Below are 25,184 nucleotides of genomic sequence, written 5' to 3'. Positions count from 1 at the left end.
TCTAATTTATACTCCTCTGAATCTCCAGCGGACAATACAGACATGCTGAACTTTCTTCGGGATCTCCGATTTCCGACCCTTCATTCCACAAAGCGTGAATCTATAGAACAACCGCTACAGTTGAGTGAGATAATAGACTCTATTTCAGCAATGCAAAATGGTAAGTCCCCTGGCCCAGACGGTTACCCAATTGAATTCTATAAATTATTTTCCAACAAATTGGCTCCACTTCTACTGGACATGATTGTTGACTCTCTGGACCAGGGGTCTCTTCCACAAACACTCACAGAAGCATCAATCTCTCTCATTTTGAAACCAGACAAAGACCCATTGAACTGTAACTCATATCGCCCCATTTCGCTCCTAAACACAGATTATAAAATACTCGCAAAAACCTTAACATCACGGTTGGAGATAGTGGTACCAGACATCATTTCAACTGACCAAACAGGCTTCATCAGGGACCGCCACTCCTCCTCTAACATCCGCCGCCTCCTTAATGTCATCCACTCTCCCGCGTCCTTGGAGACCCCGGAGGTAGTGGTCTCCCTGGACGCGGAGAAGGCATTTGATAGGGTGGAGTGGGGCTACCTATTGGAGATCCTCAAGAACTTTGGCTTTGGTCCTATCTTCATATCTTTGATTTCACTCCTTTATTCCTCGCCTAAGGCTTCAGTGGTCACAAATGGGATGAAATCCCAGATGTTCACTCTCTCAAGAGGCTGTAGACAGGGCTGCCCTGCAAGCCCCCTGCTGTTCGCACTCGCAATCGAGCCCCTCTCGATTGCACTCAAATCGCCAACCTTTATACAAGGTATTCACAGATGGGGAACAGAATATAAACTTTCGCTATACGCTGATGACCTACTGCTATACCTATCTGATCCAGTTTGTAATGTCCCAAAGATCATCGAACTTCTTAACAGATTTGGCTCTTTTTCAGGCTATAAGTTAAATTTTAATAAAAGTGAATGCTTCCCAGTGAACTGCCTGGCTCGTCAAATACCCAATGATTCCCTGCCCTTTCGGGTAACAGAAATTGGTTTCCGCTATCTTGGAATTCACATCCGTAAGACTACAAATTCCTTGTTTACGGATAATTTTTTACCTCTTGTTGACAAACTTAAACTGGACCTAGATAGATGGAAGATCATGAATATATCCTTGGCAGGTAGAGTGAATAGTATAAAGATGAATGTCCTACCCCGTTTCGTGTACTTATTTCAAGCATTGCCAATATTTATACCTGTGTATTTTTTCCGTAACCTGGACAAACTCATGTTATCATTTATATGGGGAGGTAAATCTCAGAGAATTAAAAAAGAATACCTACAAAGATCAAGACCTGATGGGGGACTAGCCCTCCCCAACTTTAAGTACTATTACTGGGCTGCTAATATATCTAAGTTGGTCAGTTGGATTCACAACCCTGATTTGGACTGGTGCCAAAATGAAGCCAGTTCATGCTTGGGCACATCTCTATTGGCTCTTATTACATCCAATTTACCCATTTCCCAGAACCGCTATACCTCCAACCCTATCGTTAGGAACACCTTGAAAATATGGTCCCAATTCAGATCCTCTTTCAACCTCAGAGAACTTTCTCCCTATAGCCCGATACGTAATAACCACCTGTTCACCCCTGCAATGTCAGACCCAACTTACTCTCTGTGGTCTAGATCAGGACTCGTTAGACTGGAGGATCTTTATGTCAACGGTATTTTTGCTAACTTCAGGGAACTGGCATCCAAATTCAATCTACCCAACTCTCATTTGTTTAGATACTTCCAGATCCGTCACTTCGCCCAGTCACACAATCCTTCTTTTCCTAACATCTCCTCCAAATCTGGAACTGAATCCATCTTAGATGCCCCGTTACAAGTAAAAGGCCTTTTGTCTTATATCTATAACATTATTTCTAATTTAAGGACCACCTCTCTCAATAGAACCAAATCAGGCTGGGAAGGGGAGCTGGGTGAAATCATAACGGATGAGACGTGGAGTAACGCCCTTACTCAGGTAAATAGTAGTACCTCATGTGCCAGGCTAAACTTAATCCAACTTAAAATTCTACACCGCTCTCATTACTGCAAAGCTAAACTAGCTAGAATGTATACCAGTGTTGACGACAAGTGTGATAGATGCCACTTATCCCCAGCTAACTTAACACACATGTTCTGGTCATGCCCTCAATTAATACAATACTGGACTGCCATATTTCGATCCTTATCAGAAATGTTTAGTATACGCTTACTTCCCTGTCCTGAAGTGGCAATCTTTGGTGTACTCTCTAACAATATTAAGTGTAACAAAAAGGTTCATAACTGTATAGCCTTCCTATCATTACTCGCTCGAAGGAGAATCCTCCTAGACTGGAAATCTTCACTCCCCCCTAAATCAGACCTCTGGCTGAAAGATGCCATGTTATTCCTGAATCTCGAGAAAATTAAATACGATCTACGTTGCTCTCCAGGAGGATTCGCCTCCTCCTGGGGTCCGACAATAACCTATCTCGAGAATCTGTCAAGTCTTCCGAACACCCCATAAGCCATCTGTTATGAACCACGATGTTCCCCTCCTACTCTGCACACCAACCTCATTCCCCTCTTAACCCTTTCATTCCTTTCCTCTCCTACTTTCTTTCTTTCTTCCTATCTACTTCCAAAATAAACAGCAGTACCCCTTATCTTTTTCAACCACTCTCTCCTACAACATCATGGAGTCACTACTCACTTCTGTCTATTTCTCTCTCTTTTCTACTTCTCCTTGCTGGCTATTGCTACTATTTACTTTATAAAAAGAAAAAAAGAAAAAGAAAAAGGAAAACCTACAAGGTGAAAGGAGAAGGTGTCAAAGTTCCAAGTGGGAGGGTGGGGGGTTGTTTTCGTCTCGTTTTGTTTTGTTTTGTTTTGTTTTGTTTTGTTTTGTTTTGTTTTGTCTTGTTTTGTTTTGTTTTGTTTTGTCTTGTTTATAAAAGAAAAAGAAGCATAACATATCACATGTACTGCATTTCTCTCTGTCCAAACCCCTCTACTATGCTTAATAAAAAACCTTAAAATAAAAATAAAAATGTAAATTTTCAGGATTCCAATTCAAAAAGAGCAAAACAATAATTCAAGATTTAAATTTGAATATAGCAAAAATAGCCGATCTACAAGCTCAAAACGCGTCGCAGCGTAGATCGGCTATTTTTGCTACGACAGTAATATATGGCCCTAGGGAGTGAGTGTGGAAATATAGTGGCCCTCTCCATCGTCAAAGTTGCCCACCCCTGACCTAACTAACTGTCACTATGAGCACGAGTACCAATGACTACCAAAAGTGGCGCTGTTGTGCCAGAAACAGAGAGAGAGATAGTGCTGCACTGCTGCCTGCTAATGAGACACAGAGAGAGAGAGAGAGAGAGAGAGGGGGGGGGGGGGGGGGGGGGGAGTTGCACCACTCAGTTCACACAGGTGTGATTTTTTTTATACATCCACTGTTGAGAACGTTTATTGTGAGTGGTTTCCTCCTGCGAGGAACACAATGTGAGGGCAATCACATTTTAGAAAAGAAAAACAATTTAACAGCTGACTTCAAAGCTATGCTAAAAAGTATCAAGTAACCACAACCTTCTTCTTGGAAATGTAGTGGAGTCAAAAGTGCAACATTTATCTTTGAAATGTAGTGGGAGTAAAAAGACCTAACATTACTCAAGTAAAGTACTGAAACCCAATGCGATGTGATGCGAGAGGAGAGAGCAGACTAGCCGACACTATCTCCATCACTGCCCTCTTCTCCCTTCTAGCCAGCATCAGTGTCTTGAGCTCTGCAGTTTGGCTATGGCCTGACTCACACGGTCGCACTCGCAACAGATTGATGTATGCTTGTTGTATACAAAGGGTGTGACACAGCTTGCCCCAATGCATTTCCAATGGGAGTCACATGGTTTGACACAACATTTGTGTTGTATGAGGGGGAGGGGCGCAGTCGAAACACAGCCGAAAGCCATACAACAGATTGTAGTCAAAAATGTTGTATCAAACCATGTGACTTCCATTGGAAATGCATTGGGGCGGCCATGACACTTACAACATAAGTATGCATCAATGTTGTAAAGGTCTGAGTGAGGCCTATCTCAGCTGTCACGCCACAGTGTTTCTACATAGGTGGTACACCTCAATCCGCTCCTAGTGGCTCCGTGTGTTGGCTCCCATCATGCCCAGATGATCAAAACATGTTCTTAACCCATTTTGGGACGGGAACCCCATTTGGTGTTTAAGCATTATGGTATACTTTAGCTATTGAAAAATAGCAGATCTACAAGCTCATAGCGCGGCACTATGAACTTGTAGGTCTGCTATTTTTGAAAAATCGTGAAAATGTGGTGCAATTCTTTGAATATTTATTCTTTCAGAGCGAACATTTTTAACTCAAATCTTTGCTTCTGGGGGGGGGGGGGTGGTCCCTGGAACAACATATTTTCAGATGGGGGTCGGTGGCCAATTACATATATTTTTGGGGGTCCTTGACAAGAAAATGTTTGAAAACCACTGATACAGAAACATAGGGTTTTTCAGAAAACTGTCATGATTTAGAAGGCATTTGTAGAATCGTTCCCAGGTCAAAATGGGTTAAGTACAGTACTCAAGAAAATGTACTTCATTATTGTCCTCCACTGTAGGGAAGGAGGTGGTTCTATTTTGTGATGTCATGCACATAGTGGCATACGGCATAGTCTCCTTTCGACAAACATACAAATACATAATACAGAGACAGCCGCCGTTCTAGACTGACCTTCAGCCATGCTGTAAAACAGGATCAGTCCCAGACCCTGAGGCTATTTCTATTCAGTTCATCAGCTCCTTTCTGACGAACCTGAGGGGAGTCGATGAATTCATTTACATTGGATAACTGTTTTCACCCGGTGTCAATTGTCTAATGTAATCCTGGGCGCTACACTCCCTCTGCCAACCTGGGGAGAGCAACAGACTGACCTCATGCTTCACGATAACTGTTGTATTTCTGACTGTTTCTGAAAATTGAGTGAACGTGTAATTGTTCTGTAGCATATCATTCATCAGCTATTGATAGAAAATAGCCAGAATGTGGGCCACAGTAAAAAATACTGCTCAAATTCAATGCTACGGTACATTTCACAGGTACAAACGTGTGACATTACCTCTGTATTTGAGCTGGTTGAACTCCCTGAGATTTTGTGTGTTGACATGCGCATGCCCAGAGTGGGCTCTCCTGGTTGCCCCCTGGGCAGAACGCATCCGTGCCAACTCAAACATGTCCACCTTTGGACGTCCTCTTCGCCTGGGAAAAAACAAAGAAAATAAGAATAGTTACGGGGCAGTGCACCTCAATACATGTATGTACTCAATTGAACATGATCTCATGTAGACATGCCGGATTCAGCAAGAAGCTCATTTCCATCATTATAATGCAATGTTTATAATTATGCATAACTTAGATAACAAGATTATGAAGTATTATAACTTAAGTGCTGGTCATTATAAGCTCAGCGGAACAGCACATTATAACTACCAGGTAACACCTTACTTTATGTCTAATTAGGTTGTGTCTATAATGCATTATAATCACAATTATAATGCACTTATTTATTTATTTATTTTTATCCCGCGATTTTGTAACCCATTTTTCACCCGTGTGTCAATTGTCTAATGGGCTCTACACACCCTCCGCCAAGCTAGTCCCCATATATGGGGGACATGGGGAGAGCAACGGACTTGAACTCATGCTTCCTTCATGCCTGAGTGTCCAAGTTTCCCTGGTTGGACGTAGCACGTGGAAGGAACACGTTATTCCAACTAGTTCCTTTCCCCTCCATCAGGCGCCCCGGCTGGCCAGGGGGAGGCAGTTTAGAGACCAGGATTACTGCATGTTTTTTGTGAGGGTACCTACCCTAGGGGACACGGAGAGAACATGCAAACTCCACACAGAAAGGCCCTTTCGCCAACCCCGCCTTGGGTTGGCGAAACACGCCGCCAGCGCCCACAGCGTCCCGAGCGGGAATCAAACCCAGGACCTTCTAGCTGTGAGGCGACAGCACTACCAACTGTGCCACCGTGCCCCCGTATAATGCACTTATAAGGCTGTTAATAATTATGTATAACAACTTACAACTATACTATAACTGACTAAGTTAGGGTACACTTAGTTATAACTTATAATGTGCTGTTCCACTGAACTTATAATGCATGTGTTATAAATACACTTAAACCATTTTGGTGTTAGCATTATGTTATGCTTTAGCTATTGAAAAATAGCAGATCTACAAGCTCATAGCGCGCCACCGAGTGGCGCGCTACGAGCTTGTAGGTCTGCTATTTTTGAAAAATCGAAGAACCACTGACATAGAAACATAGCTTTTTCAGAAAAGTGTCAGGATGTAGAAGACATTTTTAGAATCTGATCTCAGGTCAAAATGGGTTAATGCAAAGTGTCGATGTCTACGGTCCACAACGACCGTAGACAACGATGGTCTGATGAAAACGTGCTGAGTCACGGTAGACCACCACACCCAGTGCTTGCTACAGCGTACACAATAAAACCCTCCGTGTTCATTTAACTCCAAGAGGGTTAAAAATTAAAATGTATCGAAACGCCATTTGGGATTCTATTGTATACAAACATGACCCCCCCAATGCTGTGCTTGCCTTGGGGAGCCTGGATGAGTTTCATTCAAGAAGGAATTAAGAATCTATTGATGGAGCGAGCGGCAAAAATCACAGAAAAGCCACAACGCCGGGCATGTGGAGGTCAATCACATCCCTGTGGTCTTCTCAGTCAGACAGTGTGGAGGTTTTTGCCGAAGCAGTTTAGTCTGAAACCACGTGGGAAGCCCTGAGGCTGGCACCAGCTCAAAGGCTTTTCTTCGCTGACTTGTAGTCGACCTGTTTGTATGTAAGCAGGCAGTGTTGTTGTTATGTGCATGGTTGACATCAGGAATCTCATAATTATATTCCATATAAGGTGACTGACTCAGGCCTGGGCCATGGCTCAGTGGTCCAGGCACCTTGGCTGGTAATCCAGTCTGGCAGTGTGCCGCGGGTTCGACTCCCGATCCCGACGGCCTTTACTGCATGTCTTCCCCCCCCATCTCTCTCCCCATTTCCTGTCAGCCTACTGTCTGTCCCTCCATAAAATATATAAAATAAAGGCAAAAGCCACACAAAAAAAACATTTAAGGTGACTGACTCTGCCATGAAGGTACATTAGTGCACTAAACCTGAGTCCCTGAAGCAAGAGCAAGTCAGAGCAGATATTATGAGAAGATTAGCATATTCATTAGCTAAGGACAAGAGAAAAAACCCTTTCAGACAGCACTAGCAATATTTGAACTCCCATTCAATTAGACCAGAACCAGCTCTGTGCGTCTCTGCCTAATGAGCAAGACCTCGGGCCGTATTCACTGAACGGAGACCAGCTAAGGCAGTGGTCATTGAAAATGTAAGTACATCTCTCGTTCTTTAAACAGGAAGCATTATGATAAAAGATTCTCCCTCTCCTGGAAAAGTCACGTAAGGGGAGAGCAGTCAAAGTTGTGCTACCTGGTGGGAGGAGGTGTGTCCGTCTCCTCGCCATCTGTCTGCTCCAGCTGACCCTCCAGGCGCCTGTGCTCACTCCTCAGGTGCTTGCGTAAGGTCGACAACTCACAGAGTACCCCCCGCTGGTCCTCTGATGGAGGGAGGGAAATGTTAGTCTAGAAGAGTGGATCAAGGTTCAAGGTTCAAGGTTCAAGGTTCAAGGTTAGCTTTATTGTCCCTTACGGGAAATTGTTTTGCAGCCAGATCATAGTAAACAATACACACAACAACAACATTCAATACAAGACTAAGATCTCAGAACAGGGCACTAGAGACAGAGAATTCATGACATTCAAAGTAGCAAAGTCAGCAGAAGTGCATTAGTGGGCAGTATGTGCAAAGAGGCAAGAATAAAGTGCTCTCTGCTGTTCAGCAGTTGAATAGCAGCCGGGACAAAGGATAGTTTGAACCGATAAATAGTGGCTTCACCTTGTCTGTCCTTTCGACACTACACAATTGTCCTACTTTCTGAGAGCAACAGCTCTCCAATTTAGTTGGTTGAACAACAAGCACGCATGAAAACTTTTTTTTTCCACTGCAGTCAGTGTGCAAACTGTGCAATCACACTCGGAAGACGGTCTCACCTCTGGCTCTGAGTTGGTTTCTCCTGGCAGGAACAGGTGGAGAGTATGTAGACCCCTCCTGAGGCAAGGAGATTGATTATGAGGATTGTTAATTATAACTTATAAAGAAATGAGTATACGGCATTTAAACAAGAAGTAGTGAGCTCACATGCAAACTTTGAATTGAATAGTTTTTTTGTTTCTGTGTTGCAGTAACTTACAGACATGGGCCTAGAGGACAGCTGGCTGATGGCAGAGGGGGGCCTGGAGGCCTGGTGCTTCTTCTGCAGGGCTGGGACAGGAGGAGAAGGCTCCCTCCGCAGCTGCATGGTAGGGGGAGAGTCATCTTGATCGTCAGAAACGTTGAAAAGGAAACAAAGAAAGTGCCGGTAACATGGCTTCAGAATCACTCACCTGCGCCAGCCTCTCCCGTTTCTCCTCGTTCTCACGCTGCAGTCTCAGCACCTCCTCCCTCGTCCTCGTCTCCTCCTCCCTCGTCCTCTTCTCCTCCACCACTCGGTGCTCGTCGGCTTCACGCACCATCGTTTTGTTGGTCTGTTTGTGCTACGGAGAGAGAGAGGAGAGAGAGAGAGGGAACCATCACTGCTGTGACAGAGAGAGAGGGAACCATCACTGCTGTGACAGAGAGAGAGGGAACCATCACTGCTGTGACAGAGAGAGAGGGAACCATCACTGCTGTGACAGAGAGAGAGGGAACCATCACTGCTGTGACAGAGAGAGAGGGAACCATCACTGCTGTGACAGAGAGAGAGGGAACCATCACTGCTGTGACAGACAAGCCAGCCACTCCCTGCAGGGAGTTGTGCCGAGAGATGAAGTGAACTGAACCCCGTGAAGCCCCTCCTCCTCGTTCCCTTCTAGAACTTGTGGAAATGCTGCCTCTTCCCTCCTCGTCTGATCTCCTCCTGACAACATATCATACTCCTCTGGATGGAGAGATTCCTCACCTCCATCTTCTTCCTCCTCTTCTCCTGCTCCGCCTCGTACTCCCGCTGCATGCGGGCTCTGTCCTCCGCCAGCCTCCTCTCCTCCCTCTCCTCCTCTGCCTGGAGGCGCTCCCTCTCCTCCGCCTGCTTCTGCCTCTTCTCTTCTATCTGTCCACAGCGACACACACACATTTTAACCATTTATTTATGTCCACACAAAGGGTATGCATACAAGGACACAAATATTATAGGTGCATTAGAGTTACATTTGCAAAGTCATGGCATGTGTTTTCGTGATACAACAGGCATGTCACACAGTACTCTATGGGTATAAGTAACAGCGTCTCCGCCATATATGACGGCTGCCAATTATAGCAGAGACACCACAATACTTTGCCAGCCTTTTTGCCTCCTTTTTGGGCATCCCAAGTTGTTGGAACCCTCTAACAACCAGTCTGTGCATATGCCCTAGGCTGCCAAATATAAAGACAAATAGTCTGCACCTATAGCCCAGCTCTGAGATGTTATGTAGAAGTGGTTGGTATTTTATGACCTTGGTCATAAAGGCTTCCTCTAGGCTGTGGTCAAAGGTGCAGGCTATCTCTAATACAGACACTTCTCTGGACTCTTCATCAACCACAACAATATCTGGTGTATTAGCTGCTAGAGATGTAAAGGTATCTGAGTTATCACTGAGTTGGAACATGGATGGAATGACCTTGGAATGTTTGTACATTCTCACTGAAGAGGCATGGTATTTTGATATATCCTTTGCTATGAGTTCCACTATTCTATCATGGCGTGCTATGTACATTCCTTTATATGCATAACATCCATTCAAGATGTGTGACAGTGTTTCAGTGATCTGTTCTGTGGTGTGGTGCAAGCACACACACACACACACACACACACACACACACACACACACACACACACACACACACACACACACACACACACACACACACACACACACACACACACACACACACACACACACACACACACACACACACACACACACACACACACACACACACACACACACACACACACACACACACACACACACACACACACACACACACACACACACACACACACAGGCGTGCGCGCAAACACACAGAAATACAATTAACCTGTGTTATATTTGATCCCTCCTTCACCCACTTGTCAAACCTGAGGTCAGTTGGTATGGATGGATGAGACTCAGTTATCCACTTAAACCCCATACCGTACTTTGTTGACCTGGGCTCTATAGAGGGTATGCGCATGCTTAAAGTGAATGGCACATCGAGTGGCAAATCGAGTGGCAAAGCAACATGCAAAGTGAGTTTAAACATTAAACATTGTTTAATGTTGTTTAATGCAATCAGATAGGACTTTTCTGTTTGGATGCATGGGTTGTCAAGGCCAGAAAGTAGTTTTTTGCCACTCAGTAGGAGTTCCTGCATAACTTCCTGGTTTGATGATGATGTCACGCGCATACCCTCTATAGTGGACATATAGTATATATGCAATGGAGAAAAGAAAAGAAATGCAGGGCATAAAACATGAAAGTAATAGCAGTAATGCAATACAGCGAGGACATGAATAACAGGAATTTAAAAGATCAATTAAAAGCAAGAGTGTAGAAGTACAGTAGGTCTTGAGCACGATGATGTACGATGATAAGAGCGCCCCTCACTTCTCACTTCCTTCTCAGCGGTTCCCATACCTTTTTGGCCATGCACCCCCTGTTACCTACTGACCTAGCTGACGCACCCCTACATGGATATATAAATTGCATAAGCTATATAGAGACATACATTTCCTATTTATCCACATATATGAACCTGAATATAGCATATAGATATATATGCAGCATAGGCTATATTCTGCATATACTTGCCATATATTGGCATAATATGTTATTATATTTCAAATAAAACCATAGCACCTTAGCCTTTTCATGTCGCCCCTGAAAGGGGGTGCGGGTGCGCACCACAGTTTGGGAACCACTGTGAATCTACACTAACCTTTATTTAACCAGTAAAAACACATTGAGACTGATCCCTGAATGTTCGTCCCAGAATAGGGATGCAAGGATTGCAAGGGTTCAATTTCTTATCTCTACCTGCTGCTTCAGGAAGTCCTTGTAAGTGTCCTGCTCGTGGAGCTGCTGTGGAGTGGGCTGAGCAGCAGTGAACACGTTACCGCGGGCAAACGACGGGCGGCCTGCAAAGATGAACAAAAGCATATTGAAACAGAAATGGAACCCCTGGCGATGAAGAGTATTGTAGTACTGTACTAGTGACCATACTCACATGGTGGCCATTTTGCGTCATACCCTAGAAAATGGCCCACATGTGAATATGTTCAGTGGATTTATGGTAGAGATGTCCCGATACTGTATCGGTATCGGGAAAAGTATCTTATTTGTCATACCGGGTCATATCGGTATCGGCGAATATGCCAGTCTAACCACAGATCCCACACAGGGGTTGACACTATGGCAGGTAAATAAAATGTTGGGGCATGTGGAGTTTGCTTTGGAGTTGCCCAAACTGCAAGTGCACATTTGAGTCAGGAGTCTGCTATAAACACAACACGAGATATAGCTATAAACACAACATGAGATCACTACACTGGTATCGGTATTCGGTATCGGCTAACACAGAAATTGAGGTATCGGGATCGGATCGGAAGCAAAAAAATCGGACATCGGGACATCCCTAATTTATGGCATAAACATACACACACAAACACGTGCAGAGCTAAACACATTTTAGGACCGGCGAACCCGCTAAGCTTCACTGTCCACAACGTTATGGATGCCAAGAAGAAGAACAGTGACGACAACCTGATATCTGATAGGAGGGAGCCCTGTCCTCAGCTCCAGGAGTGGGAGCGGTCCTCGCCACAAGGCCGTCTGGCTCTCTCCTCTCCCGGGCGGACGGAGGGTTCATGTACGCCGTCTCGTTGATCCTGTGCATTTGTTTCAGGTCACCTGAGGGCATGGAGACTAATTTTTATTTTTGAGTGGTGCAAACCACTCCAACAACCAGCTTTGTCTGTATCTATGTTTGTGTACCTGTGTACGTGTCCGTGCACAGGTGAGCATGGTTATCATGGTCACTGACATTACGTCAGACCACAGCTGATCAGGCTATATAAGACCTTGCACCACTCAGTTCACACGGGTGTGATTTTTTTATTTTTATTTTATTATAGCTTCAGAGAATCGTTTTGGTCGTCATAAGAAAGTGAAGTATAAAATGTGGCATCAATGTATGAATGCACTTTATAGGAGAAGAGAACATTATAACAAACACACTGATAAGTTTTCCTTTGTTGTCCTTCATAGGAGCCCCGCATCCGCCTCTACCCCAAGGGTCGTACGCCCTCATATCGGCCTCAATCCTGGCGTCAAACCGCTCTTTCTCCTGTCGCTCTCTTCTTCTACGCTCCTCGCTGTCTTTGATCTGGGAAGAAAAGGAAGATGTTTTAATATTTTTATTAAGTTTTTTCAAAATAGGACAGACAGATAAATAATAAAAAAAGGAAAAAAAGACAAGACAGGAAAAAAAACAAATTAAAAAAAATGAAAAGAAAGAACAGGGCATGATTTCATTCTGAATGAGTCATTACATTACAATAAATTACGCTGCTAGATTGTGTAAAGAGTGGAGGACATACATACTAAATGCTGAGGTTCAATGTGACATTTGAGCAAGGTGGTCTAGGAATGGCTGCCATATAACATAGAACTTATTTGAATTGTCCATCATGTCATAGCGAATTTTCTCCATATGTAGTATACAAGTAAGTTCTGTTAACCAGGTCTTGAAATTAGGTACTTCATCTGACTTCCAGAGTCTTAGAATCACTTATCTTCTTAGAAAAGGAAGATAAAGCGCCTCGCTTCAGAACACTTAAACCAACTCGCTAACATGAAATTCATAGCTTTTAAGTAACTGGAGATTATGACAGCAACCCCCTCCTGATCTACTAAATGCTAATGTTCCAGCCATGCAGACAACCTTGATGTGGCCAACTACTTGAATATCTTCTTTACAAACATAGCAACAACTCTGGTTAACAAACTGCCCTCCTACTCTGGGCTCTTTGGTGTAGAGCACATTACAACCTTCTACAGAAACCTAGGTGTTTGTAAAGACGATTTTAAACTAGTTATGGTAACAACTGATGAGGTAATTAAGAAACTGAGTGCCCTCCAACCCCACAAGGCCACAGGCCATGACAACATTCCCTCCAAATTTCTCAGAGACTCAGCCATCTCTATAGCTCCAATCATCACCCACATAGTAAACCTCTCCATCAAACAGGGACAGGTCCCCCAAGATTTCAAACTGGCCAAAGTAACCCCCTTGCACAAGAAAGGGAGTAAATTAGACCCCGGCAACTACCGCCCTATTTCTATTCTTAGTTCCATCTCGAAAGTGATGGAAAAAATAGTCTATGAACAGGTTGAAAAGTATCTTGCCACTAATAAATTATTGTACGAGTTCCAATCTGGCTTCAGAACATCCCACTCCACTGACACATGCCTTCTCTATTTGAGCGACCACATCAAACAAGAGGTGGACGCTGGCAAATACTGCGGCATGGTCATGCTGGACCTCCAAAAGGCTTTTGACACCGTGAACCACTCCATACTGGTTAACAAGCTAAAAGCAATTGGTTTCGATAGCACATCAGTGAGCTGGATACAATCCTACCTGGAGGGGAGAGAACAGATGGTGGAAGTGAACGGAACACTGTCCCCCCCCCTCCCAGTGAGCTGTGGCGTTCCACAAGGAAGCATACTAGGGCCTCTACTGTTCCTAATATATGTAAACGACATGACTTCAGCTTGTGACTGCAACTTGTTCCTGTTCGCAGATGACTCAGCACTGCTGGTCTCGGACAGGGACAAACTGCAGGTTGAAAATGCCCTCAGCTCTGAACTCGGTAGAATCTGCACCTGGCTCGCTGATAACAAACTATCTTTACACCTGGGAAAAACTGAATCCATTCTCTTTGGCTCTATTAGTAATCTCAGCAAGGCAAATGGCTTCTTGGTTAGAGTGGGTGACAATGTTATCACACGTAAAGATGAAATTACCTACCTAGGTTCCATCCTGGAGGCTAATCTTTCCGGTGATAAAATGGCCACCAACGTAATCAAAAAAGTCAACCATAGAACAAGATTCCTCTACAGGATCTCCTCACTGGTCAACAAAAACACCTTGAAGACCTTAACAGGAGCCCTTGTACAGGGTTTCTTTGACTATGCATGCACCTCCTGGTACCACAGCACCTCAAAGGCCCTTAAAACCAGGCTCCAGACTTCCCAAAACAAACTGGTCAGGCTCCTACTTGATCTAGCCCCCCGAACCCACCTCACCCCTGCCCACTTCGACAGGCTGGAATGGCTTAGGGTCGACGACAGAGTACAGCATCTTGCAATGGGTCTGGTCCACAAGATTCGATACACCACCAAGATACCCATGTACCTGTCTAGATACTTCCTTAATGTTAACGAAGTCCACACCCACAACACCAGAGGGAGTGCAACGAACCATGTACAACCCAGATTCGGCACAAACAAGGGACTAAATTCTTTTCGCTCCTATGCCACCAAAATGTGGAACACCCTACCAACTGTCATTAAGACATGCGAATCCCTTGACTCCTTCAAAACCGCTCTCAAAGGGCACCTACGGATGGCTGCAATTCGAAACTGGCCCCCGTAAAATCTGATTCCCCCCCCACCGCCCCCCCCTTTTTCCCCTCACTGTATATATTTATTTTCCCTTTTTACCTCCTTTATGATGAATTCCTGTTCTGTCTATAGAAGTGTCTATTTGTACGTCTCTAAATGTTTTGATGATTTGAACATGGTGGACCCTATTGGAAACAAGTGTAATGCTTAATTGGGTCGTCCACTCACAGTTAACAGCCTTTGTATTGAGTTTGTGCTTGAAATGTACTGTAATTCTGCAAACTGTTAATAAATTCTTCAATCAATCAAAAAAAGATGTGATTGCGTACCTGCTGTCTAAGTTCTTCTTGGTAAGTCTGAGCCTTCCCTCTGGTGTGCTTGGCGTTCTCCCCAGGCAGCAGCACCCCATTAGACAGGGAAGATGCTTCATGTTGCTGGACAGTTGCTCTAAAGACAGATGATGCAGCTGTAAGGAGTCATGCATGGACACATGTGTACAGCAGTGAACACAACATGCTAAATGTTTGGTCTGGCCGCCCCCTACTGGCAGAAAGACCGAACTGGGGGGAAAAAAGCAGTCAGGCACTGTCTTTCTGTTTTAGTGTTTGGTTTCATAAGCATTGCACATTACAGTACAGTAACACAAACTGGTAATTGTGGAAATGGTATGCAAGTGTGTACATTTAGCATTGTTATCTAAATTAATCCTATTAACCCATTTTTGGGCAGGAACCCCTTTTGCTGTTAGCATTATGTTATGCTTTAGCTATTGAAAAATAGCAGATCTACAAGCTCATAGCGTGCCACCGAGTGGCGCGCTACGAGCTTGTAGGTCTGCTATTTTTGAAAAATCGAAGAACGACTGACATAGAAACATAGCTTTTTCAGAAAACTGTCAGGATGTAGAAGACATTTTTACAATCTGATCTCAGGTAGGGAAACTGACCCATGGCTGACGTCATTACGTCCACGGGGTGGTGGCACTCCTCCAACATGCGTTCCACCTAATGGGAGATGAGTAGAAAATACAAAAACAAACCTTTTAAGTTAACCACTTAAAATGTAGCATCCCTATTCGGTGGCAAACATTCTGAGGAAATAGCAGATCTGTTGTGAGCTTAATTGAGCCAATAAAATAGTGAACGGAAACAAATGCAAGCAAATGGTGGAAGCCAGATTCTTCAGCATCTGCATATGCACTTAAATCAGTGCCGTGGTCAAAGGAGATTCATGAATGGCTGTGCCAAACTCCTCTGGGCCATCAATCAGGGGTCAAGTGGCCTGATGATGAATGGTAATAGGTTTCTATATGGAAGGGTCTGATGGGGTTATTTAAAGCCCACTGGATTACTTCCATCTGTACATTAAATTAAAAGCATGAAATGAAATTAACCCATTTTGACGCTATGAGCCTGTAGATCTGCTATTTTTCAATAGCTAAAGCATAACATAATGCTAACACCAAAAGGGGTTCCCGCCCAAAATGGGTTAAATTAAAAGCATGAAATGAAATGAAATGAAATGAAATGAAATGAAAGCACTGAATCATCATACAAAGTATTTCCTAGGAAAGAACTAGTACACTGTGTATACGAATATGATTCCTGTTGTGCAAATCGATAAATCAATCAATGACAGTATGACAAATCTGTCTCATTTTAAAGTAAGACTTCATGTCATAGTCACATAGTTAGTATGGCCCATATCCTTCCATTCCCAGAGTTTAATTATTTTGGCTAAAACGGGACATGAATGACAAATAGTTAGCCAATCTTTAGCTAAGTTACGATGTGTGCAATTTATGTGTTTGGCCATAACAAATTGGTGCTCAGTGGTGAAGCCCCGGGCGGGCCGGGCCAATATACAGGCTGACTGCTTGTGCAAATGCAGGCCCGTGTCCTAGTATGATGACGCCGCATTTGACCAAATGGAAATAATGAATAAATACTTCACCAATAAATAAATATAAACAAGAGTGCTTCACAAGAACAATGTTAGGGTAACTAACCTTTTCCCCCCTTTTTTTTACATTTTCAACAACAACCAAACTTCCGTGCTCTTAGTCTTCATAAGTTTCAGTGTTTCACTGCTCCACTTTGATAGTAGTGTAATGAGATGTGACCGGTTTACTTCTAAGGGTCAGATATACCCGTACATACATACAGCCGGTCAAAAAAAAGAATATATATACTGACTGTAGGGCATATGTGGATCCAGTGGATTCCTTGCTCCATAGTAGTAATAGGCCTCATCATAAGGAGTGTAAGCATCTGTTAGAGTGGGGGGCCTGGGAGGAGGAATAGTGGCATGTCTGAAAAACAAAAATACAAAACAATGCATTAACAAACTTTCTATTAAAGCAGATTCAATAGACACCTAATTGATAATTAATAGCTTATCAAAACGAACTATAAAGCCTATGAATGGGGGAACCCATTTTGGGCGGGAACCCCTTTTGGTGTTAGCATTATGTTATGCTTTAGCTATTGAAAAATAGCAGATCTACAAGCTCATAGCGCGCCACCGAGTGGCGCGCTATGAGCTTGTAGATCTGCTATTTTTGAAAAATCAAAGAACGACTGACATGGAAACATAGCTTTTTCAGAAAACTGTCAGGATGTAGAAGACATTTTTAGAATCTGATCTCAGGTCAAAATGGGTTAAGTTACCTTGGTGCTACCATCTCTCCCAATGTGTTTGAGAGGCTCCTGTGGAAGTCTTCGTTAAAAGAGGACAGTCCAGGGACCCCCAGTCCTCCTACCCCCATCCCTAAACCTGCCGCTGTCCGTCCAGTGTTGTGACCGAGGGCTATGCTGTAGTCCAGGGCTGAAGAGGGGAATGTCACCGGAGGTCTGTCTGGGGGACCCGAGTTCACTGGTGGCCTCTCACCCTGGGGTCTTCTTGCCGACGTGGTCCCCAAGGCATCCATGCCTACCCCTGGCTTATAGGGAACGTCCCGCCTCCAGCCCGTATACTCACGATTCACTGCCCCAAACTGCTTTAGGCGGTCAGGCTAGATGAAATGACACAATATGCAGAAAATAATGTGTTTTTTGATGAATACAAATTACTATGCGAGGTGCCATGTCATGACTTTGTGTAACATGTAACACGTGTTGATAGTGAGTGAAAAGAGAAATACAGCTATTGTCATAATTGGGCAAAATGAATGAATGATACACAACTTTTTGGATTTTTAGTAGTTCTTTACCGTCTTCTCAGGGTCTACAGCCCCAGTGGCAGCAACTCTCAAGTCAAGTTCCTTTTCCCTGAGGAGGAGGAGGAGCAAATCAAATAATATCTTCTTTAACCCATTTTGACCTGAGATCAGATTCTAAAAATGTCTTCTACATCCTGACAGTTTTCTGAAAAAGCTATGTTTCTATGTCAGTCGTCGACTTTTCAAAAATAGCAGACCTACAAGCTCGTAGCACGCCACTCGGTGGCGCGCTATGAGCTTGTAGATCTGCTATTTTTCAATAGCTAAAGCATAACATAATGCTAACACCAAAAGGGATTCCTGCCCAGGATGGGTTAAAAACACTGTCTACTCCATCTGAAACTAAAGCACATCTAAAGTGTGTGTGTAATATATATAAATTCGAGGAGGATAAATGGCTGATCAAATCAGTGCAGGCCAGGATAAATATTTTACGGCTGATTCAGGCTTCTCAGAATCCCCTCACGTCTTTTATCTCGTTGAACTGATGTCATCTTGTATATGCTGCCGGTACTCACATCCTTTTGTTTCTTTGCCCTTCGGCCATCTGCTCCAGCAGCTCTTGCCTGTAGCGCTCCTTTCTCATCTGACAGGCCGAATTCCTTTCCGTTGCCCCTGCATCACAACACAAAACCATTAAAAATACAGGTTCTAGCTGCATATATGTTGCAGAGAAGGTATGAATTGTTGGTAGGCCAGTCGAGGTTGTGTTACGTTCCTTTAAAGAAGCCCAGATCAATAGCATGCTTAGACTGGCGAAGAGCATCTCCTCTGACCCCTTACATGTTTTAAATGATGAATATCAACTGTTGCCCTCCATGAGGCGGTTTAGAGTCCCAAAATATAAGAGAAACAGGCTAAAGAACTCTTTAGTACACCAGTCTGTTCTGCTTTTAAACCAAAATCGGTAAACCAAGAGGATATGTTCTATTGTTCTTGTTCCGGTCTGCTTCTGTGAGTTGTGTCCTGTAATGTACCTTGTGTAATGTATTGTGTCTGTCCTGTCTGTATCTTGAACGGTGACGTCATGGACGCAAAGCAAATTTCAGTGAAAGCTGACAATAAAGTTGTATCGTATCGTATCGTAAGAGGATTCATCTGAAAATCTGTAATTTATGAGAGTATAGGTCCTACCGATCTGGAGTCCGGTGCTGAATTCAGCCTGTGTGTCCTTGTTGGCAGCAGACCTGGATCTCTCTGTGGTCCTCATTCTGTCTGGCATCATGTGTGGACTGTTACACACAAATAGACAGTCCAGAGTCTGAGTCAGTCCAATAATGCGCTTGGCAAATCAATGACAGCTTAAACTGTATGGTAGCTAGCAGGTTATCAATCAGTTTCCCCTTGAGCCACACCCCCTTAAGCATTGTGCACCAGCACTTCATATCACACACAGTCTGCCCCCCCAGAGCCTCCCGCCCAGTGGCCTAGAAACAGGGAGGAGAGGAGAGCCTCCATCTCAAATCAATGCAGCTCAGCTCGTCTGATGGAACCGTGGTGAGTAATTGTCTACTTGGAGCTGGCCCAAGGCGTACAGTACACTCAATCAGCTAGAACAGTCCTCCATATTAAAAGCTTATTGATGAGGCGGCTCAATTTGCAGGCAAACTAATTGCATAAATCGGAAACAAAGATACAATATAATCAGCTGAAAGGCACTAAATGCATGGCTACTATTAAACGTAATTATGTTGTCTTATTATTTTCCCGTTTTTGGCTCCATTCAATCAATACTGCCTTGATCAATACAGAAGACTGATGTGTTTTTCCTGCTAAGGAATGCTAATCCCATTTGTTTAATAGTGGGTGGTGACCAGTATATAGTACATGGGGTTTGTTCTTGCTGACTGTGACTTCCTAATCCTGTCTTCGTGGTCCTCCTCATAAACACCAGGGACATCCACTTCCTTTGGAAGAGCTCTGATGCAAAGAGATAATAAAACAAATTAAAAACGATGACCACATGTGATAATATGACCCATGCAGGAGGGTGGCTGTTAAAGGAGCATTCAGTGATTTGGGTGATTTGGAAAAAAAAACCTGGTCCGCCCGGTAACAAGATGTGCACATGCACACACTACAGTGGGGGGGGACACGACAGGCCAACAGTACACACACCAAGGCCCGCCCCCTCGATCATGATTGGCGGAAGGCCCCTCTTTATCCTGATTGGATGAAGGCTGGGCCACCTAGCCAAAAATGAAACCATGTTTTTTTGACGCCCAGGCGTTAACTGGGGACAGGGAGGAACTCCTTATATGGTCAGCACACTCTATAGTGGAGGATTATCACAACAAAACAAGTGATATTTGAATTAAGTGAAATCACTGAATGCTCCTTTAAAAACCTCTAGGATTACATCTCACCTGTCAGCTCTGTGCTGCTCGGTTCTCACTGTGTGTCCAGGCTCTCTGATGTTTCCATTTTGTGTTCTCTGGTGATTCAACTCTGGCTCCTCTTCCTCATCCTCCTCATCTGTGTTCTGCCCTGCCCCTGAGCTATAGTCCACCCTGAGCCTCCTTGGCTTGCCCTCCCAGACCTCCCGGGGGTTGTTCAGTCTGTTTATTTGCCACTGCCTTCGCCGCTGAGGGTTCTGTGTTCCCGTGCCAGTCCCTGCTGCCTTGGTCTGACTGATTGCATTCCTTGTTGTAAACGGGTGCTGCTCCTCATGTGTTGGCAGTACTAGTATGCTTGGCCGAACCTCAGTAATCGGTAGCACAGGAATTGCAGAAGAAGAGCTTGGAGCATCCAACACCTGAACCTGTAGAGATAGGAATGTGCAATGTGCAATGGTGGAGCATATTGAATATGGAACACAAACTTATGAAAAACAGGAAGTATTTTTAACTTCTATACCTGAGAGACAACAGGAGGTGTTTGTCTTAAACGTCTCGGTCCAGCTTGTCTCTTGAGGAGGAGGTTGTATTCCTTATGTCTCTCGTCTCTCAGTTGCTCCTAGTGACAGAACACAAATTCAAAACTGTTTGTCTCTGCGGTTTCCTGTCATATTATGTTAGATCCATTCGTGACTCCATCAAGCCAATGATATTATCTTACAATTGAACAACATTTGGTCAGCTACGCCAAGACAAGAGTTGAGACACTAGCCTGTCTTTCTTTAGCAGATGTAAACTAAAGCAGTTGCTATGTGACACAAGGAAATGCAATCAACTTTTTACATCAGCTCAAGCTGATGAGGTACGACATATCTCACTAAAGGGTGGAACACTCATGGCCATGGAAACTGGCCATAAATCTTATAAGGGATTAAGATAAGACACAAAGGCCTGGGCCATGGCTCAGTGGTCCAGGCACTTTGGCTGGTAATCCAGTCTGGCAGTGTGCCGCGGGTTCTCCCGATCCCGACGGCCTTTACTGCATCTCTCTCCCCATTTCCTGTCAGCCTACTGTCTGTCCCTCCATAAAAAATATAAAATAAAGGCGAAAGCCACAAAAAAAAGAAAGATAAGACACAAGACAAAATAAAAATGCATTCTCGCACGCACGCACACACACACACCTTAGCAAGTGTTCTCTCATCAATAGGTAGGGAGAGACTCCGAGGCTGTGGGCCAGGCGCTCCACCTTTTAGAACTTCTTTCTGGAAGAGATAAAATAAGTAATAGGCATGGATGTGTGAGACCTTACCGTAATTACTTGCGCAAGCAGAGCGCGCAAGTAAGGTGGTTTATCCGGCGCTTTGATGTGTATGCCGTGGTACATATACTGATTTAGAGAGTGACGTAATGAAGATATGTATATCAATGCCGGGGTATAACTGGCTCTCGATGGTGACGTAATAAAGATATGTTTCGGGTGGATTAAAGGTAATGCCTCTATGTATACAGGCATGTAATCTTCTGAAATCTGAAAGTTCGTAGCGGTCGACAGTACTTGCGTGCTCTGCACTAGTGCTCTGCACTAGTAGGCCATTTATGGCCTACTAGTGTGCAACGCGCAAGTAGGCACTCGACAGAGCAGTTCTAGTTATCATTCAATTCTGTTATTCAATAAATCAATTATGAAGTAAAAGTGTACATGATCAAATTCTTCTTTTTTGTTTTTGTTTTTTATTCCACATTTTGCAGTGACACATTACATAAATGCATGTTGTACATAACGTACATAGTACTATTAGTACATACATATACATATCATTACTGGTGGCTACAATTATTCATGTTAGTCAGTGCTTTCATGTGGATTTATTATAAAGAAGGGTTACAAAACTTTGTTTGTGCCAACTGCTGTGGACATTTTAAATAAGAAAATGTTTAAATAGTTCACCTAATCCCCACTGTTCATGATCACTGTTGCTGCGTTTATATGAATGTATTTTATATAGTATTTTAATGCATCTGTGTATTTTATGTAATGTTTTATTGTTGTCTGTGTACCAAAGACAAATTTCCATTTTATGTAAATGTGATGGACAATTAAGTTTTCTTTATCTTTATCTTATCAATTTTTTAAACCTACCCTCCAATTTTCCCACTACACCCAATTACCCATTTGGATGGGCTTAGGGTTAGTACAGCATCTTGCAATGGGTCTGGTCTACCAGATTCACTACACCACCAAGATACCCATGTACCTGTCTAAATACTTCCTTAATGTCAACGAGGTCCACACTCACAACACCAGAGGGAGTTCAACAAACCACGTGCAACCCAGATTCGGCTCAAACAAGGGATTAAATTTGTTTCGCTCCTATGCCACTAAAATGTGGAACACCCTACCAACATCCATTAAGACATATGAATCCCTTGACTCCTTCAAAACCGCTCTCAAAGAGCACCTACGGACGTAGGTCGAAACTGGCCCCCATAAATAAAGTCTGAGTTTCAACCAATCAATCAATCAGATCATGGACAGCAAATGTAATCTTTTCTAGTTTAAAAAATCACACCCGTGTGAACTGAGTGGTGCAAATAAATCCCCCCCACCCCCCCCCCCCTCTCTCTCTCTCTCTCTCTCTCTCATTAGCAGGCAACAGTGCATCTCTCTGTTTCTGTTTCTGCCACAACAGCGCCCCTACTGGTACTCATGAGTCACACACATTAACACGAGTCACATAGGTGAACACGGACATTGCTGTTCCTTGGAGTGGTTGCACCACTCAAAAATGACATTAAGTCACGCAACCAGGATGTGTTTGAAGGAGGTAGATGTTTTTTTCCATAAGAGGAGGATTTGGCGGCGAGCAATTAAAGAAGCAAATACAACTATATTCTTTTGTCTGTTGTTCATTCTGGTTCCCTCTTCAGGGACACCGGAAATAGCAATGCAAGGTGAAGGATCCACATTCAGTCCTAGTATTGATACATGATCAAAATCATGACAGTTTTCTGAAATACCTATGTTTCTATATCAATATTTCATGTCAAGGACCCCAGAATTATGTGTATTTGGCCACCGACCCCAATTTGAAAACATGCTGTTCCAGGGACCCCCGCCCCAGAAGCAAAGATTTGAGTTAAAAACATTCGCTCTGAAAGAATATATATTCAAAGATTTGCGCCACATTTTCACGATTTTTCAAAAATAAAAGACCTACAAGCTCGTAGCGCGCCACTCGGTGCCGCGCTACGAGCTTGTAGATCTGCTATTTTTCAATAGCTAAAGCATAAAATAATGCTTAAAACACCTACAGGGGTTAATAGGGTATTAATCATACCCTGTGATTGCTTAATCTGACCTTTGTAACAAAACACCTGAATTCCTGACGAAGTTCTTCTTGGAGTCTTTGCTTCTTTCTGTCATATTCTGCTCCCAGTTGTGAAATTAGGCCACAACCTGATAGAAAAAAAAGGGGAAAAAAAGAAAGAAAAATAAATCTGCTCACATTATACCAAAAGGGTGGAATCTGATTAATATGACAGACAAAATTAGGAGAGCTACCTCCTGTTGAAGCTGAAAGAGATGCATCTGCTGTGTCCCTTGTGTCTTCAGCCCTTGTCTACAATGGATACAAATACATGATGATGCTAATATTATATATAACAACTGATTTAATACTTTCTAATAACAAAAAAGGATGTCGTCAAAGTGATTCATGGGTGCCAGGACCAAAAGCCTCTTCTTGAATGTCAGTAAAACCAAGGAAGGAGATGATTGTGGATTTCTGTATACGCAATGTCAGAGGACCCTACAATCCAATGTATCACTAATGAGGTGATAAACGGGACACCAGTAGAGTAGAACGGGTGTCACCTCAGAAAGCTGAGACGATTCAAAGTCTCACAGAACACCCTGAAATCCTTCTACTCATCTATAACTCAGAGCATTCTAATGGGGGCTCTTATAGTCTTATGTGCAGTAGATCTACTGCACATAATTAGAATGTCTGGACTGTATCTCGCTTAGAATGAATACAGTTCAGTTCATTTTGCACTATATACACACTGGCTAGCTTTCTGCTGGAAGTGTGTATTCTGTATAGAGTGTCTGTATAATGATTGTTTTTGCACACCCTGTAAAATGTCACACTTGATATACTTTACATTATAATATATATATTGTCAACGCTGAGGAAGGCCATACAGGCCGAAACGCGTACGTTTTCATTCTCAGAGGTAAATAAAACCATGTAAAAGGACATACAATGAGTGCTGGCATTTTCTTCACCTCAACTTATATCTTCGAGCCTTGCACCTAGGAGGATTTTGTTTGAACCTGGAGTGCTACGGCAGTACTTCAGTTGTCTGCTACGGCAGTACTTTTCTCATACTTTACATTATACCCTGTTTATTTATTAATTTGGTTTGTTGTTACAGGCAGGTGTTTAGCATATGTCACACCAACATTATACACACAAAAGCCAAACATAGTACCTTGATCTCCAGATATGGTGGGTCACTGTACTGTAACGCTCTTTCTTTTGCTGCATTTAGTTCATGTTCCTCCGAAACGTCCATCCTCATCCATGCTGTTATTCAATCAAAAAAATTATAATCAAAGCAAAAGATATGGCTTGCAGATGCCAGATTTTAACCATGGCATGTTAAAAGGGATACTTGATAGACACATAGATAGCTGACTTGTGTTGTGTTTGGTCAGAGCCAAAACGACACTCCCAGCATCAGCATGTTGCTAAGGGCAACCACAACACCAAACAAGTATCGCGTGGCCACCAGCGTTCCAATCTCGCTC

At 43.4% G+C, this 25,184-nt stretch overlaps 1 protein-coding gene across 2 annotated transcripts in view; it reads right to left on the bottom strand.

Moving 5' to 3' along the window:
- The window catches only part of cspp1a (centrosome and spindle pole associated protein 1a), a 36,463-nt gene that overhangs the window by 10,398 nt on the left and 881 nt on the right, over window positions 1-25,184 (bottom strand). The window contains exons 2-24 of one of the 2 annotated variants that reach the window (XM_079489765.1): window positions 24,866-24,960; window positions 23,934-23,991; window positions 23,731-23,828; window positions 21,553-21,633; window positions 20,889-20,987; window positions 20,399-20,793; window positions 19,860-19,952; window positions 19,167-19,264; window positions 18,551-18,647; window positions 18,024-18,081; window positions 17,482-17,825; window positions 17,008-17,123; window positions 15,759-15,816; window positions 15,142-15,259; window positions 12,422-12,569; window positions 11,948-12,094; window positions 11,222-11,322; window positions 9,127-9,273; window positions 8,573-8,722; window positions 8,380-8,481; window positions 8,180-8,237; window positions 7,560-7,686; window positions 5,162-5,301 (exon numbers count right to left, since the gene is read on the bottom strand). In XM_079489765.1, coding sequence (XP_079345891.1) covers window positions 5,162-5,301; window positions 7,560-7,686; window positions 8,180-8,237; window positions 8,380-8,481; window positions 8,573-8,722; window positions 9,127-9,273; window positions 11,222-11,322; window positions 11,948-12,094; window positions 12,422-12,569; window positions 15,142-15,259; window positions 15,759-15,816; window positions 17,008-17,123; window positions 17,482-17,825; window positions 18,024-18,081; window positions 18,551-18,647; window positions 19,167-19,264; window positions 19,860-19,952; window positions 20,399-20,793; window positions 20,889-20,987; window positions 21,553-21,633; window positions 23,731-23,828; window positions 23,934-23,991; window positions 24,866-24,955 — 2,923 coding nt within the window. In that variant the 5' untranslated portion in view covers window positions 24,956-24,960. The remainder of the gene's footprint in view (window positions 1-5,161; window positions 5,302-7,559; window positions 7,687-8,179; window positions 8,238-8,379; window positions 8,482-8,572; window positions 8,723-9,126; window positions 9,274-11,221; window positions 11,323-11,947; window positions 12,095-12,421; window positions 12,570-15,141; window positions 15,260-15,758; window positions 15,817-17,007; window positions 17,124-17,481; window positions 17,826-18,023; window positions 18,082-18,550; window positions 18,648-19,166; window positions 19,265-19,859; window positions 19,953-20,398; window positions 20,794-20,888; window positions 20,988-21,552; window positions 21,634-23,730; window positions 23,829-23,933; window positions 23,992-24,865; window positions 24,961-25,184) is intronic. The other variant, XM_079489766.1, reaches the window with a different exon arrangement.

Source organism: Electrona antarctica, assembly GCF_951216825.1.
Source record: "Electrona antarctica genome assembly, chromosome: 20".
NCBI lineage: Eukaryota > Metazoa > Chordata > Actinopteri > Myctophiformes > Myctophidae > Electrona > Electrona antarctica.
Note: the sequence above shows the minus strand (reverse complement) of the source record. Positions and strands in the feature narration are given on the sequence as shown.